Source organism: Pseudochaenichthys georgianus, chromosome 12 (assembly GCF_902827115.2).
Source record: "Pseudochaenichthys georgianus chromosome 12, fPseGeo1.2, whole genome shotgun sequence".
NCBI lineage: Eukaryota > Metazoa > Chordata > Actinopteri > Perciformes > Channichthyidae > Pseudochaenichthys > Pseudochaenichthys georgianus.
In genome coordinates, this window is record NC_047514.1 from 13,287,371 (window position 1) to 13,305,454 (window position 18,084).

Below are 18,084 nucleotides of genomic sequence, written 5' to 3' on the forward strand. Positions count from 1 at the left end.
AGTTCCTGAGGGTTCAATCTAGTAAAAATGCACATGTTCTGGTTAATGTGAGTAAAAGACCACTCGTCGCATCCATGTCGGACTCTTTCCCGCTCCAAGATACCCGGTGAACATTCCACACAATGTGATTTTGGTGCATTTGCTGCATTGAAAGAACCAACACCTAATGGATTTTGGATTGCTTTAGTTGCATTAGAACAAAACACATTTTTTAGATAAGTCTTATGATCAAGTAAATGGCTTGACAGGCTTAAATCCTCAGGCTGAACCGATCAGATCAAGCTGAGCTCATTACAGTCTGCAGCTGCTGCTGTCAGGAGATGAAATCATATACAGTCATTTAGTTTCCATCCATTTAAAAGCTAGATATTGGAAAAAAGATTTTATACACTTAGCTGGGGTTCCCTTGTAGATTTTCTGGAAATTCTGTTTGCTACATAACGCAACAGGTTAAAGATTTATCGTGCAATGCGAGAGGTTTCTTTCATTTTCCTAATGTGACAAAGCAACTATGTTTGTCAAACTGTCTTGTGATGAAGGCCTTCACCTGTAGGGAGGAAAAACATGTCGCAATATAGAGGAAAATACACTTTTTCTAGGACTATTTCACTTTTGTCTGAGATGAACAGGAAAGAACCACAGCAAGGAAATGAAAATATTTTGTTGGTCGATGTGAGGACGTTTTTTCAGGTTTAAGTGTCTGCAGGTCTGCCAAATGTAGTCATCATTTCAACACTTTAACCACACGTCATTCATTTGTAACTGATTGAAGTCAATTATAATGAGAACGAATGTTCTCGACTACGTCCACTCTGTTATTCCCAACATAAAGGAAAGGCTGTTTTTCCCCCAAACTTATGAAAAGACCAACTGAGTCATCTTCCATTGACAGAGCTATTATCTGTCTATAAATAACAGCTAGTGCATTGTGAACAGAAGTCTCCTACACAGCCTCATATCCACCGTTTGCTTCTGTGATTGTGATTACTGAGTCTAACACGTTCTCCTGCTCTTCCTCCCCTTCCCCCTGCAGGTCATTAAACATGGATTGTGAAAACCAGGAGAAGGATAAAGATGGGAACCCCTTGCCAGGGTCTTTTAATAACAGCAACTCAAACAGTGAGTGTTACATACAAGGCAAGGACAAAAAAAAAAAACCCCGACGCAAGATTTATTTGGAAATAAAAGTATAACCATTTGTTGTATCTTTAAGTTCTCCTCACTTCTTCGTGTGTATTGTTTTGCAGGTATTCAGACTATAGACTCCACACAGGCCCTGTTCCTGCCCATAGGAGCCTCAGTGTCTCTGCTAGTCATGTTCTTCTTCTTTGACTCAGTACAGGTGGTCTTTACCATCTGCACTGCAGGTGAGCGCTCCTCAACGTAACACAAAAACTCCACAGCGGTAGGATTACACGTTTCGGCTCAGTAATTACACACTGAGACCGGCCTCTTATCTGCGTTTATTGTTAAAACTGTAAAGAACATTAACTGCCGCATTAAACTGACATAAAACGAGCAGTGTGGTTTTTTGTTGTTGTTCACCGCTGTGCTTTGTTCTCTTCCTCAGTTCTTGCAACAATTGCATTTGCATTCCTCTTGTTGCCAATGTGCCAGTATGTGACCAAACCATGCGCCCCAGTGAACAAGTAAGGAAATCACATGTGTATAGGTGCCGTATGTATGTTGTCGCTTAAACTGCTCCATGCTCCTATGTCTTAAAACTATTTAAAAAGCTCATGTACTGTATTCGCTTAGTACATAGTGTTATATGCCGTTTAACATTGATGTTATCTCCCTATGAACAAACTATTGAAAAGCTTTTAGGTGTCTGGACATCTTAAGCACAAGGAACCACCAACAATAAACACACCTATAGATAACCAATATGAACGTCTCCTAGTTACAGATTCACAGTCTCCTACCTCTATAGGCTATATATTGCACATGTATTCGTCTCAGGCTTTTGAGATGAAATCCAGTTGAGATTTAAGATGGATTCATTTAGACTTGTTCTCTAGCTATATGCAAATTAAGGTCAGCAGCCCTCGAGTCCTGAAGGAGGTGGCAATGCACTTGAAGCTGTTAGGTAGACAACAAAAAACACTTTAGATGTTTCAACAATAACAGTGTAACCAGTTTTAGCTAGCCAAAACTATCTATAAACTACTGGATTAGTTTACACTCACTCGTACCAGTCAATGCTCTCTCGTCCTACTTGTTCTTTGTCAAGTATTGAAATACCACTCAAATGTATTAGCCTGTTTAGCCAGCATGTTTCACATTTTCTGATGCTGAGAAATCCCACGGATGTTCTGTCTCTCCCTACATCTCTTATGTTTACTAAGCTTAGTTCTGTGCGATCTAGATAAGAGTGTCAATTATTTTTCTTATTGCAGGATTTCCTTTGGCTGCTGTGGGCGTTTCACCCTGGCTGAGCTCCTGTCCTTCTCCCTCTCCGTTCTCCTGGTGCTCATCTGGGTACTGACTGGACACTGGCTCCTCATGGACGGTGCGTCTCTCCCTCTCAGGACTGTCGTCTCAGTGTTTCCATTCACAATAATTCCGTTTCCAGAATAGCTCTGCAGCAGGTTGTATTCTGTGAAACATTGCCCATTAGAAGATGTATTTAACTGTGTGGGGAGTTTTCTTAGCATAGCTGATAACTGTGATTCTGGGAATAAAAAATATGTACCTTTTTTTTTTTTAAATCTTCAAGACAAAAGATCAATTTCCATCATCTCTTTTGGTAGAAGGAGCTTGACATTGTAACTCATGCGATATGCAGATCTTAGCAACACTATTTTCAGGCTCTTCAGGGTGATGCATGCCAATACAGCAAGAACACACTAAAGTTAGTCAGCTGCTATATAACAGGCATTTAACTGGTCTTGGTCAAAGTTGTAATCTTAGTGCTGAGCAGAGGAAAGCTCGTGGGTGTGTGCACTTGTATTGTTTGACCGTGTTGACGTCATTTCAAACATTACATCACTTCTTCAGAAATGTGAACAATGCGGCCCTCATAAAAAGCTGCATAATCAAAAGAAACTTACACAATATGAAACATTTGAATTGGAAATGAAAATATGCACAATCTTAAAAGGACCTCGACACAAGCTGGACATACTGTGTGTCTCCCTTTCATGAGAACAAGTTAAATAATGTTGTCCCCCTCTGGCATTTATTCTGAGCCGGTCTAATGAAATCTAATTTCCTTTTTTGTTTTTCACAATCCACTTAACGGCATACTTAATGATATTTTAAAAGGAAATCTATAAAAAATGAAATACCATACATGAGTTTAACGTTAAGTATTGCATTAGCAGCAGTTAGGTATTGTGCTTAGGGCCTAAGTGCTGGTTGTTTTAGAGATAATGGCGAGTTTACACGCAAACATTTATTATGTGAAATGCAGCCATTATATTAAACATGTGCTTTTATTGACTCAAACCATCTGTGCATTAAAAGCCTATCATGCTCTCATGTTCAGTCCCAACACTCTTGTTTCTTATCAGGTCTTGCCTCGTGCACACAAAAGTGAATTGGCACAACATTTCATCAGAATAGTCTGACTAATTAATTAGGCTGTGTGCACACTCACAGTGATTAATGTTTCTTAAATAAATGTACGTGAATTAGTTCTCATGTTTAATTTCAGCGTATTTCTGCTGAAACGCAGAACTATGTTTTTAATATATTGTGTTTTCCCTCCCCTCAGCTCTAGCGATGGGCTTGTGTGTCGCCATGATAGCCTTCGTGCGGCTCCCCAGTCTGAAGGTTTCCTGCCTGCTGCTGTCAGGACTGCTCATTTATGATGTGTTCTGGGTAAGACATGCTCCCATCCATAACTGCCCCCCGTCACAGCTGACGTACGAGACCCTGCTGTGAGATACAGCAGCTCGACCGTGTTTACAAGGACAAGCTCATTAAACAAAACGTCCACATAAATTATCCCTTTATCCCACATCTAACAACATAGTAATGATACAGCTTAAGGACGCCCTTACATTCTAATCATACACAAGCAAATACCGCCTTGCCAGCCAGATGATGTGTTGCTTAGGAAGTGATGCATTTCCTATTTTCCAGTAGCAGTGTGTTCTGGAGGAACTGGGTAGTAAGCATTGCTGCATTTATCACCATCATAGCTGAACACAAAATTCAACACTAATGAACAGAAATGAACAAGATGAATGATTTAAAAGGATCCGTCTGATTGAGACAACATTGAGATGAACATCCCAATTTCCTCTGAGATATCAAAATCCATTTATTTTCCTGGTACTTATAGATTGAGATTTGATTTATTAGCTACATCTGGCCTTGTCTTTACTTTGAATCAGCTCCTTCATTGAGCACAAATCGCAAAAGCAATGACCACCTTCAGCTAACTATGCTAACACAAGTGTCACCAAATTATTGTTAAAATTGAGATGAGAATATGTCAATATTACCAGCCTAACTCTGCTATTTCCCTCCAGGTGTTCTTCTCAGCCTACATCTTCAATAGTAATGTGATGGTGAAAGTTGCCACCCAGCCGGCTGAAAATCCCATAGATGTTCTCTCCAGGAAGCTCCACTTGGGACCTGGGATGGGCCGCGACGTCCCCCGCCTCTCCTTACCTGGAAAACTGGTCTTTCCCAGGTAAGAGTGATGGAAATTGTATTTTCTGCTGCAATTTCAGCATTACAGCTCCACAAGGCGGCTAACATATCAATAGTCAGATTTGACATCTGGTTTGGACCAATATGTACTTGGTATTTATTTTCCATGACTCGTTGGGGCTCTTATTCTTGACCATGTTTTTAGATCTTCCCAACTTATTTCTGTGTTTGTTCCAATCCATGCAGCTCCACAGGAAGTCACTTCTCAATGCTGGGAATCGGAGACATCGTGATGCCGGGCCTGCTGTTATGCTTCGTCCTGCGCTATGACAACTACAAGAAGCAGGCCAATGGGGAAGTCCCAATCTCCGGACGCATGCAGCGCGTCTCCTATTTCCACTGCACTCTCGTCGGATACTTTGTGGGTAAGCAAGCAATCAATGGAAGGATGGATGTGAAAGGTCAGGGGTCTCGTTGTTTCAGTGTGAAGCTTGTCTGTAAGCAGGTCCCATTAGTTATGTGTCTCCCAAAAAGTGTTTTTCTTCGAATCTCAATTTTTCCCTTCAGGTTTTTGGAGTATACTTTAAAATAAAGTACACGTACAGTTCTCATGTGATTAACAATGATCTGTCTCCAGGTCTGCTGACGGCCACAGTGGCCTCCAGGATCCACCGTGCTGCTCAGCCCGCTCTGCTCTACCTGGTGCCCTTCACCCTGCTGCCTCTGCTCACTATGGCCTACCTGAAGGTACAGGACAGCAACACACACCACGTTTTTTGTCCCCCAGTAAAGGGCATTGTTTTGGGAGTTTTGTGTTATCTAGAGCAGTGGTTCTCAAACCTTTTTCAATAATGTACCCCCTTTGAAAAAAAAATTCAGCCAAGTACCCCCTGATCAGCGCAAACACAATTTCTTAATGAAAAAATGCCTATAAAGAGGTACAGTACAGAGCTGCACCATCAGTGTCTGATTTATTAAAACAACAACATTGTAACTGAGAAACACTTAAATCCTACATTTCAAATGTTTACAATCCATCACTAAATTCATGGCAAACCAATTTAACATCATGCAATAACACTAAGACGACATTAGTTGCATTGAACTAATCTTTTTAATAAGTTGTACTTAGTGAGAAACATGGGCTTGAGCTTCACTGAGGATCTTTGTCATTCTCTGTGACAGGAAGGCCACTGCAGTTATTACACTTTGCGTTTTGAAATATGTGTAACTCTGTTAATTATAAAACCCACACTGCTCAAACTTCGTTACCTTTCCTAAAATTGGTATATTTATTTATTTTGGGGCGTGGGGAATGAAGAGAAAAAAAAATATGATCATTTTATGAGCATGGGATTTTGACCCCTCATATAAACATATGCATAATGCTGTGCTATACTTTGCGGCCACACGCCGTTGCCAAGCAACGCTTGTTGTTTAGGTGTCCTTTGATAAGCAGGCAGTCATATAATTAACTAGAACTAGCTAGATCTGATAGATTTGGACATAAACGCGAGTGAAGTCTAACCGGACGCGAGAGAGGGATCAGATCAGCTGCTGCTGACGGAAAACACGCAGCTCTGCATGATCACAGCTCCGCCGCTGTGACGGACCGTTGAGTGGAGCAAAATTAAATACACTAAGAGTTAGACCTAACACACTTAGCTAGTTTATCTACTCTGGAACAAGCTATACTAGTTATAAATATATTTATTCTTTACTGTCGGGGCACTTATTACAGGTTCAGCGAGCTGCACGAGACTGACGAGCTGTCAGGAGAGGGAGAGGAAAAGGGAACACCCCGTTTATTTTTCCCATTTTATTATCCAGAATTACTGTAAACTTTTGAATAAAGTAGTTAATCTACTATTAGTAGTTTGTTTAAATTAATGCTGTCAAAATTATCGCGTTAACGGCGGTAATGAATTTTTTGAATTAATTGCATTAAAATATTTAACGCATTTAACACATGTGCAGAATGGCCCGGCCCCATACATCCCACCAGTGGCAGCGCCAGGGTATGGCTGGGGTAGGCTACACCCATACCAAGAAATGGCTTAGCCCCACCATGAAAAATGAAGTTAAAGTAAGCAAAATAAAGTCCGCCAACTCGCGCCGAGAATTGCACAGACAGCAGTTGGTAAGATTGATTTCAGTAGCGACTTGTCTGGAAATACCGAAGACCAGAAACGGTTTTGAAAACTTTTGTCACGTAGTGATCGTCTTCTCAATAGAACATCTTTGATAATGTCTTCTGGCCAATCAGAATCAAGATAACGGCGTGGTGTTGTTGCAGGAAGTCCCGACGGAGAATACTTTTGCTGTAGTACAGGGGTGCACATAACTGGTACGCAGGTTATGTGCGTAATCTGAAATGCGTACCGTCACTTGTGTCACAAAGCGCATTTGCGTACCGACGTACTTGTGAAGCTTTTCCAGAAGGCGGTTAGATCACCGGACGACAGAGTCGGTCTCCGTGTGCACAGACAGGGCTGCTGTTAACGTCGGTCTGTACAACGGAATTGTGCCAAAAGTACGCCGACCGGCCAACCAACCCCCCCCCCCCCCCATCACTGGAGAACTGCGCTAAAACAGCTGATCACAACGTTCACACTCTGTGGTCACGAAGTACTCCACTAGCCCCCCCCCCCCCCTGTCGACTTTCCTGAAGTACTCCCCCGTTGATAGAAATCAACACGTAATGAATTAAGACCCCACGGTTTGATGATTGATAGGTGTGTGGGCTGTCTTTCATTTTGACACGCAGAAAAATGTTATAATAAACATAGTTCTCATTCATAACACTCCGTTCGAAGTCTCACTATGGGATGCGCCTCATCGCGGAGCAAACGGAAGCATCAATCTCATTAGGCCAATCCTGATTGGCTGGTGATCTTGACGTCAGCTAATTCACCCCCTATAAGTAGCTTGCGCCACAACGCATGCGTCATTCAAACACCTCTTCTCGCTTCAGAGCACATCTCTACAGTAGCCGGACAAGCTTAACGGTCCACAGACTGAACCCAAATACCCATTTCGGTCGACGGGCGCTCGCCGGCTACTCCTTCTGCTTCGCAGGAAGACGGTAGTACTAACGCAGTTAGTATTAAAATCGACCTCGCCCTTCTCTCCCCGAGAAAGTAAGGTAGGTCTGATTTTTTTTTTTAAGCTAGCAGCACACCTGTTGCTAGCTTGCTCCCTCTCTATCGACACCACGGTAGCGAGGACGTTTTTTCTTTTCTCCTCTCCACGTAGGAAGAAAGGATTAAAAGAGCATACTGTCACTCCAGTCAGTATTCTCCGGGAATAAAAGACCCACACCGTCCTTTTCTCCGGATTAAGGACAAGGTGGTAACATCTTTTTCTCCCATCCTACCTGTCGAGGGCGGGCCCTCTCCACGCCACGAGGCGAACAAGATGGACGCCCCTCTCCCTCACACCAGAGGAGTCAGGGACTCGGTGGCTCGACTCTGCGGCTGCGGGTTGAAGATCTCGGGCGTAGACACACACCAGGTCTGCTCGTCCTGCCTCGGGCTGGAACACGCCCGAGGCGCTATCGACAACCCCGGCTTGTGCGGACATTGTGTCCGCTTCACCATAAAGAGCCTCCGCCGACGGTTAGCACGACAAGCTAGCCTGTCGGAGCAGGACCCTCCCATGTCCACTGACCCGCCGACCGGCAGTCAGGACACGGGGGCGTCCGCCACAGAGAGTGAACCCCTCTCCGTGTCGGTCTGGGGCTCATTATCTGCGATGGCTACAGAACCGGAATCCCGCGCCCTGGCAGGCCGGGACCCGGTGACGGCAAGACACGTGGGAACGGGTCCCCGCGCTTTACCAAGCTGGGGCTCCCGGTTAGACCTCACTATGGTCTCACCCGCGGAGGATGTCCTCGAGCTGGACTACGAGGAGGACGAAGAAGAGGACGCCTTGGCGTTCCTCCTGTCCGAGTCGGATGAACAGGAAGAGGACACCTTCATGTCATCGGCTCAGGCTGCAAAGCCTGGAGCGAGGGCTGCTCTCCCGGGCGATAGCACACCAGCTTCGCCCGGTCTGAGCATGGACCTACAGGCCGTGTGTAAACGCGCTGCGGCCAGACTCAACGTCCCGTGGCCTGAAATGGCCAAGGAGACCTCCGGGTCCCGCTACGAGGCAAAACATCTTCCCCAAGCAGCGGGGAAAAAGAGGCAACTCCTTCCGGTCTTCCCGGAGATGTTGGATGAGGTGTCGGTCTCGTGGAGAGACCGGCCCTTCAGCAACAAGGTCCCAATCCAGGGTGCCTCCTCCTGTGACGGAATGGAGAAGCTCGGCCTGCTCCTCATACCGCCCATGGAACCGCTGGTAGCGGCCCACCTCCTACCGAAGGTGGGCCCGTCACCAAGCAGGAACCCCACGCTGCCAGCAAAGTCGGACCGTTTTCAGTCGACAATGACTGAAAAGTCCTACAAAGCTGCAGAGTTGTCCGCCAGGGCCCTGAATGTGTCCTCGCTGCTATCCGCTTACCCAGCGGAGCTCTGCGAGGACCTGTCGGGTAATCCGGGGGCAGCCACTCTGGACGAGATGGCAGCGGTCACGGACATTTGTCTCCGTGTCCAACACTGCGCCGTCCAGGCCACGGGCAAGGTAATGGGGATCATGGTGGTGCAGGAAAGAGCTAGATGGCTCAACCTCACCAACCTCCCAGACCGGGAAAAGGAGGATGTGCTGGATATGCCAATCGTTCCCGAGGGAATTATCGACTCCGCTCTCGCGTCCATGCAAAGGAGGTGTCAGACGACGAAGAAGAAGAAGGAGGACGAGGCACTCCACCTCTGCCTCCCTCGAAGGGTGCAGCCGCTGCCTTCGCAGCAGCAGTCCTTCGCCCAAGCTGCCTCGAACTCTGCTCGGTTTAAGGCACCGGATAAGCAGAGGTCGCAGCCCGCCCCGAGTCCCCAGCCCAGGCTGGAGACAAGGGCAAGCTGGCCTAGAAAATCTCCGGTTCCGGCTGCAGCTCAGGCGCAGCCAACCCAGAATTTCGGCCAGCAGTCGAGGAAGAAGAGGCGAGTGGCGTGACAGCCCCTCCTTCTCCCCTCTGTGACAGAGCTGGAAGTTCATTCCCCAGCTCTGAATGTGTTCCCGCCGCCTCGAGAGATGCCTCGACACCATCCTCAAGTCCGCACAAACACATGTCACACATTGGTTGATTCTTTTGTTATAAAACATTTGCCGCTGACGCATCCAGGCTTCAGGCCGAGGGCGCAGCGCAAAAAAAAATGAAAAGAAAACCAATAAACAGCCCGTCAATTGTTCCCCTTCTGAGAGCAGCTACGGCATCTCTCAAAAGGCGGATTACTGGCGGGTCTGTGAAGGCACCACCGTCACGCGCATGCGCAGTGCCGGCTGGGGTTGTGAAGGCACCACCGTCACGCGCATGCGCAGTGCCGGCTGGGGTTGTGAAGGCACCACCGTCACGCGCATGCGCAGTGCCGGCTGGGGTTGTGAAGGCACCACCGTCACGCGCATGCGCAGTGCCGGCTGGAGCCGTAAGGGCACCACCACGACATGCATGCGCTGTGTCGGTGGGGATTGTCGAAATGGGGCACCACAGTGCTCAGACACTGGAGGGCCCCATAACACAACAAATAGAGACTCAGAGGGGAAGAGACGTGACATCTCAGCTGGCTCTAAGGAGCATACAGCGGGAGATGCTCACGACATCTGCTTGGGTTTCTCAAGACAGTTACACGGAGCTACAGACTCCAAGTCACCGTCACCGTCCCTCGTTTCTCGGGCTATCTTTATTCACAAGCCCGGAGAGAGTCAACCCATATTCTGGAGAGAGAGGTTCTCTCTCTCCTAGAAAGGAGGGTTTTATCTATAATGCCCGCCGAGCAGAGTCAGATTACGCAGACAAATGTCCTCGTAAAGCACCTGCTCAACATGAGTCTCATAATAAAACTAAACCCCGCGCGCCACGGCGTGCGGAGAGTATTGGTTATTATCAGGGTTCGTACGGGTGCTTGAAATCCTTGAAAATGCTTGAAATTTGACATGGTGTTTTCAAGGTTGGGAAAGTGCTTGAATTTTGGGAATGGTGCTTGAAATTGAGATAAAGTGCTTGAAAATGTAAATGCTTTACTTTTACAATAAATTGCTGTCTGACTGAATAGTTCGCTTTTTAGATTAAAATAAAAGAATTGCTTCGCTTCTACATAAAACAGCTCCGCTGCGGCCTTCCCGCGCTATGTGCGCGACCTGCAAGTGTTTGTGTGTGACCTGGGCATTCTGATGAGTGATAGATGACTGTGTGCCAGGAGGTTGCAGTTTCAACGAGCGTTGGCTAGCAGAAGACAAATACAAGCCATGGCTAACACGAGGGCCCACGAGTAGCCTCCTGCAAAGTTTGCAAAAATAACGATGCGAGAGTCTGCGCTGACGAGTCACATGAAAGGTACGCAGTAGAAGAGCATTTTAGGTTAGGCTAACGTTGCACGTTACGTTTGTTGAAGCTAACGTTAGCGAGCTGAATAGCGAACTCGATTGAGGGATAATAATAATTGCAGGGGACAATCATTTCAGAGGAGCTTACCTACGTTATGTGTGTTACAGTCGCCATCCTGTGGTGTTCAGAGGATGAAGCACTCACGGCATTTCATGTTATAGTCACGAAATATAATCTATTAATTCGACACAGCGATTTTAAAAGCAATGTATTTCTACTGGTAGTATGTTTCGTGCCTAAACCAAATGCGACTTGCTCTATCGAAATCAGTAACATTGACCCAAAGACACATTTTCGTTTGTATTACTGGTCTGGGGGAAGCTCGCGAGTGTGTGTGTGTATTGTTGCGTTTGTGTACCGGGGAAACACTCACAAGAAACACCGGCTGTTGTTATGCCTGCTGTGACGTTACATTAGTCCGTTCTCTGCTTGTAATTATGCCGAAGCTTCAAAGTTGTATTTATCATCTGAATTTGCCAAAACAAACTGTCTTTTATATAAAATTGAAGTATTCTTCAAAAAACTACATTTTGCTTTAATCCCATGTAATTGTAGAATGAACACAGTCTTCCTTTGCAGATGTATAAGTCAGGTGTCTTGAGTAGTCAGCATTACCTTCAAATCATTTACACATTGTAAATATTATTTTCCACTTGTTACCATTGTGAGTCTATTTTTATGCAACTCTGCGTGATTTTGTGGCTACAATTCAGACTAATACACTACTAGAGGTCGAATAAGTACTTGAGTAAAAGTAGAAGTACTCAGATCTTGTACTTGAGTAAAAGTAGAAGTACTCAGATATTGTACTTAGTAAAAGTAGAAGTACTAGAGTGTAGGAATACTCTGTCACAGTAAAAGTCCTGCATTCAAAATGTTCCTCAAGTACAAGTAGAAAAGTATTCTCATCTCAATATAGTGAAAGACAGTAAAAGTGGTCCATTTCAGAATAATATATATGATGTGTTTTATAATGATTGATCATGAAAGTGTTCTCAAAGCTGGTAAAGGTGCAGCTAGTCTGAATGACTTTGTATGCTGCAGGGTAGCTGGTGGATTTACTCCAGGTGGAACTAAAGTCTGATTCAACACTTGATTATATTTACCATCATTCATCCAGATCTGTAAAGTAACTAAAGGAATTCATTAAATACATGTAGAGGAAAAGTACACCATTTACCTCTGACTTATGTTTACTGCCAACCTAAAAGTACCTCAAAAATAGTAATCAATAATGTATTGAAAAGTTATTTGTCTGATTGTTGTATATCGGCTCAGACAGATTATATGGGAGGCCCAGTCTACGTACAGGTCACTCCTTTTGAAATATTAAACTTAGTTTTATTTTCTTTAATTTGTCATCCTCGTGTAGAAGGCTATCATGAAACACACATTTGGTTGTTTATAGCATAAAGAACATCTGATTTAATGTGAGGTAGGGAAATAATCATTTGAGTATGTGCATATAAATATGTAATTTACAATAGCTGTAAGATGCTTGAAAAGCTGGAAAATGCACCTTGAAAATGCTTGAAAAGTGCTTGAATTTGACTTTGGAAAAGGTGTAAGAACCCTGTATTATGAAATGCGTAGTGGCACTACACCCGACTTTTCTAGTACGGGGCGCGCCTACGGGGGCTGTCCTTTCACGGAAGGTCAGACAGGCTGATAGGGTATTTACGAAGGTCGCCCGGTGAGGGGTCTCTGGAGCAGAGACCTCCAGCGGGCGCACGTAAATCACCCGGAGCTTTTAGCGGTGTTCCCCACCCTAAAACGCTTTCTGCCTTCTCTCAGAGGACACCATGTCCTTGTGAGGACAGACAACACGACCACAGTATCGTGTATGAACCGCCAAGGGAGGTTGCGTTGTCTCCAGTCACACACACTGGCACACAAACTGATCCCTTGGAGCGGCAGACGTCTCCTCTCTCTGAGAGCGACGCATGTACCAGGAGTGATGCGCCTCGGGACAGAACTACTGTCCAGAGGTGCACCACTCTATGCAGACTGGACTCCTCATCCAAGGATCGTGAGTCCGCTGTGGGTGCGTTACGGCAGAGCCGCGTTAAATCTGTTCGCATAAAGGTAAAATGCTCAATGACAGCTGTTCTCTTTAATGCACGATTTAAACGCACCGTTAGGCGTGGACGCACTCGTACACGATTGACCTCCGGGTCTTCTGTACGCGTTCCCACCCCTGGCTCTGATACCCCCAACTCTGGCCAGAGTGAAGGAGCAACGCCACACACTTATCCTGATGGCTCCGCCCTAGCCCACAACGTACGGGCTGGCGGAGATACATCAGCTGTTGTGCGGGCAGCCATGGCAGCCCCCACCACGCAGGGACAGATTGTCTCAGGCGGGGGGGGGCGATCCTTCACCCACGCCCAGAGCGCGGGGCACTATGGGCCTGACCCGTGAGTGGTACAATCTGGATACAGTGGGACTCCCTCAGAAGGTGATAAACACTATTCAGAGTGCGAGAGCTTCCTCCACCAGGTCTCTTTACGACTGTAAGTGGAGGGTGTTTGAGGAGTGGTGCCTTCAAGAAGGACACATCTCCTTTCAATGTCCTGTCGGGGTGATTTTATCATTTCTACAGGACTTGATCGATAAACACAGAGCTTTTTCCACGATCAAGGTGTACCTGGCTGCTATTGCTGCATGCCATGTGGGCTTTGAGGGTAAGACGGCTAGCCAACATCCTTTGGTTTGCCGTTTTATGAAGGGAGCTCGCAGGCTCCTCCCTGTCTCCAGGTCACTGGTGCCCTTATGGGACCTGGCAGTGGTTTTTAAATGGGCTCAGAATGACCCCATTTGAACCCCTGGAAGGAGCTGACATGAAACATCTGTCACTCAAGACAGTGCTGTTACTGGCCCTGGCATCCGCCAAGCGGGTCAGCGATATTCATGCGCTGTCTGTACATCCTTCATGCACTCAGTTCGCCCCAGGGCAAACGAGAGTGTTGTTAAAGCCCAACCCTGCCTTTACACCAGGGGTGCCCAACCTTTTTTGAACCGAGAGCTACTTTTAAAGTTGCCAGTCTGCCGAGATCTCCCAGTCCAAATAGAGAGGCGTAGCCATTACTGACAGCCTACTACCAGGTAAATACACACTTCTACTTGTATAAAACTGACCTTTGTACAATTAATACTTCATAAAATACTGCAGATCCTTTATCTTACCTCTTTCTAATCTACACACATACAAGTATTTAACTGAAGTTACACAACAGTGTTGTTGATACAGAGTTGGAGTTTATTCACACGTCACTACAGTGGGTAATGTTTTCAAGAAACATTGAACAGTGCTGCCACAGGAAAAAAAGAAAAGACGCTGAACCCTTTCTTTGCCATTATATAAAAATAGTGTTGCTACAAAAGTATAAATTAGGCTTACTAATAAGACGACTCAGATCTGAAGCTACACAGGAATCTGCTGCCAAAGTGCAATAAAAAAGACCAAATTAATAGAATCAAACCCTTTTTTTGTTGCATTTTAGTAGATTATAAAAATAAATGCCTTTTTTAAAATAGGATGCAAGCAACACTAGTTTCTTAACCTGAATTGCTAATAGACTATAATCAATTTAAGTTTGCATTCTTATACCATTTTGTATAATAATTATAATGAATAAGTTCAAACAAACTCAAACTCACAGCTGATTAATAACGGTATCTAACTTGAGTTTTTATCATATCAAAAACCTGTTGAAATGCTTCTGTTGTTTTTATTACGCAACGGCAGCCTCCAGGAATGCCTCTTTCACAACTTCGCCGTCTTTGAAAGACTTCATGTGTTTCTCAAGAACGTGACACGATAAGATGCTCTGGAGCAGCCTTGCTCTTGTTGTTGGGCCTGGTGAAAATGGACTGCTGTGCATTTAGTTGTCCTTTCAGGCCCCTCCCCTTTTGGAGCGGATTAGGAGGGAATTCTGTCTCGTAGCGTTTGTGCACTGTTTGGAAATGCCGCTCCTAAATTACCCTTCTTCGATAAAGCCAAGCTCACATTGCAGATGAGACAGATGGACTTTGAATTGGAATAGATACAAAAATAATCATCCTCCCACTCGGAGTGAAATTATATATGTTTTGCTTCTGCCATGATTGCGGTCTTGTGTGTGTGCGGACTGTCACTCCTGGTGTTGACACGGACTACGTTAGCAAACTAGTGCACTGCCCACTGCCCACCAGCCACGCCCCGACACATGGGGTCACGCCTGGCCAATCACAAAGCTTTGATGCGTTCAAGTGCATGATTCTGGCACAGGAAGATTATGTTATAGGACATTAACGGTAAAACAGAATATTGTTGTTCTATTTTTAGACGCATCTCGCGATCGACTGGGAATCTCCCCAGTCGATCGCGATCGACTGGTTGGGCACCCCTGCTTTACACCAAAGGTGGTTGGTTCGTGTAGCCCAATTGACATTGAGGCATTTCCTCCGCCGCTGGTTTCCTCCGGGGAGCAGCAGCAGGATCTGTTGTGTCCAGTCCGGGCTTTGCACACATATATGGACAGATCAAAGGAGCTTCGTCTTAATGACCAACTCTTCGTGTCCTGGGCTAACCCTCACAAGGGCAAGCCTGTTACTAAGCAACGGCTCTCCCACTGGATTGTGGAGGCAATTGCTTTGGCCTATACGAGTCAGAGTTTGCAAGCACCTTCGGGTCTGCGGGCTCACTCGACTCGGGGCCTGGCTACATCCTGGGCTTTGTTTCCATCCAAGACATCTGTGCAGCGGCGAGCTGGTCCTCGTCGCTCACTTTTGTCCGCTTTTACAGGCTAGACGTCTCCGCTCCAAGCGTGGCCCGAGCAGTGCTGGGCACCTTGTTGAGTCGGGACTCTACCTGTTAAGTTCTGGTTGGTCGGTGATTTTCGAGATAAGCTCGTCTGGCAATACGGGAGCTACATTTTCCCATAGTGAGACATCGAACGGAGTGTTATGAATGAGAACTATATGTTTCTTACGTAACCCCAGGTCTCAGAGTAACATGAAGTGAGATGTCTCACCAGACGGCCCTCCTTGCTATGGTGAAGTGAGAAGAGGTGCTTATTTTGAATGACGCATGTGTTGTGGCGCAAGCTACTTATAGGGGGTGAATTCCCTGACGCTGACGTTAAGATCACCAGCCAATCAGGATTGGCGTAATGAGATTGATGCTTCTGTTTGCTCCGCGATGAGGCGCATCCCATAGTGAGACATCTCACTTCATGTTACTCTGAGACTGGGGTTACGTAAGTAACCTATAGATACAGTATGTTAAATGTATATATCTGCCTTCTTTCATTTATCTTTCCATTCCCACAACAATATACATAAAGAAATGGCATATTTTGGACATAGTTCGAATGGTGATTAATCATGATTAATTAATTTTTAAGCTGTGATTAATCTGATTAAAAATTGTAATCATTTGACAGCCCTAGTTTAAATGCACTACTTATACTTTTTTCCATTAACATAAAATAAATCTCACGTACCCCCTGCAGTACTCCAACGTACCCCTAGGGGTCCGCGTACCCCCATTTGAGAACCACTGATCTAGAGGAGTGCTTGTCAAAGTGTGGTCCGCGGACCACTGGTGGTCCGTGAGCGCCCCCTAGTGGTCCGTGAGTATATTGGTAACATTTCACATTTGAAATAAATAAATTTAAGTTTTCCGCACTCTCGCGGGAATATCTCCGTAATGGAGCGAGCTTAAGTTTCACTTTTGATTGCATGATATAGCCCAGATAAACACCTTCATCACAAATGTGGCCACTTGTTTGTACCATTTTCAGGCGATTTGTAAAAAACGATGTGTTTTTGGATATTTGTGGAGTTAGGTGGTCCGTGAGTGTTTTTTTATTGGTTAAGTGGTCCTTGGTATGAAAAAGTTTGAGAAACACTGATCTAGAGCAAGGGTTGTACAAGGGTTGGACAGTGTGCTGTATTTTTGTACAGATTGTAAAGCCCCCCCAAGGCAAATGTGTGATTTGGGCTATATAAACCAAATTGATTTAGTTCAGCTGTAGCAGTTTCGCAGAATTCAGCAGTGTTCTTCTTTCTTTATTCTTCTCTGCGGAAAATTATAAAAAAAAAATATATAACTTTAATAGTTTTAATTATAACTGAAATTATGTAATTTTCACATAATATACAAATACCCCAAAAATGTGGCTGTAGCAGATTGGATTAATTTCTAATCTGTTGAAATGTAGTGATATATTGGAAATGGATTGTAAACTGTTACATTGAAAACCCAACAGATCAGTTTAACAGAACGCCTCCACAAAAAAGCATTTCATAATTTCCTCACAACCTTTTTCTTTATTGTTGGATTAGGCAGTCACTAGACATCAAGGATTTACCTCAGGGAATTTTAAAGGCTAAAAACTAAGTTTAAGTTGTAGAATAAAAGAAAATACACTTTTTTTCCCTTTACCTCAATAAAGAGTCGAAAGCAGTTGTCTTGGCTGACCCTCTGGATAAGAATCAGCGAACATTTGATTAATTGTGTGCCTCCTGTCTGCTCCTTAGGGGGATCTGCGGCGCATGTGGTCCGAGCCCTTCCACACCAAGACCAGCAGCTCCCGCTTCCTGGAGGTATGATGCACCCTGGGAAATACCGACCAGTGCGGGGAGGACTGCGGATCCTTTACCTTTTTATTAGAGGGAAGGAGAGAGGGCACACTCACAGTGAGGCCATGTTGTCATCACTTGTTCATGCTTTCCGCCAATCTTCTGTGAAAACCCTCAGAAGGACACCAGTGTGTGGATCACAACGCCCCGACACGACTCATCTTTGGTTCCTACATCCTCCCCTGTTTCATCTCCGCTTCCTCTTTTCTGTTTATTTCCTCTTCATTATAGCACATCCTGCCTACGCTGTGTTTGTTCTGCCCCCCTTCCTCTCTTGTTTCCTTTTTCTCTTCTCTATAGTTAGTCCCATTTTGCCACTTCCCTCCAAAGGCCTCGTTCCATTCGTCAGTCCTCTTGTCCCTCTCTGCGTT

The 18,084-nt window shown here is 45.2% G+C and overlaps 1 protein-coding gene across 2 annotated transcripts in view; it reads left to right on the forward strand.

Moving 5' to 3' along the window:
- Positions 1 to 17,793, forward strand: part of sppl3 (signal peptide peptidase 3) — a 39,185-nt gene extending 21,392 nt beyond the window's left edge. Inside the window, exons 3-11 of one of the 2 annotated variants that reach the window (XM_034095680.2) lie at positions 1,034 to 1,119; positions 1,248 to 1,367; positions 1,571 to 1,649; positions 2,400 to 2,512; positions 3,719 to 3,825; positions 4,482 to 4,645; positions 4,852 to 5,030; positions 5,243 to 5,352; positions 17,612 to 17,793. In XM_034095680.2, coding sequence (XP_033951571.1) covers positions 1,034 to 1,119; positions 1,248 to 1,367; positions 1,571 to 1,649; positions 2,400 to 2,512; positions 3,719 to 3,825; positions 4,482 to 4,645; positions 4,852 to 5,030; positions 5,243 to 5,352; positions 17,612 to 17,683 — 1,030 coding nt within the window. In that variant the 3' untranslated portion in view covers positions 17,684 to 17,793. Of the gene's footprint in view, positions 1 to 1,033; positions 1,138 to 1,247; positions 1,368 to 1,570; positions 1,650 to 2,399; positions 2,513 to 3,718; positions 3,826 to 4,481; positions 4,646 to 4,851; positions 5,031 to 5,242; positions 5,353 to 17,611 lie in introns of both variants that reach the window. The other variant, XM_034095679.2, reaches the window with a different exon arrangement.
- The last annotated feature ends 291 nt before the right edge of the window (positions 17,794 to 18,084 follow it).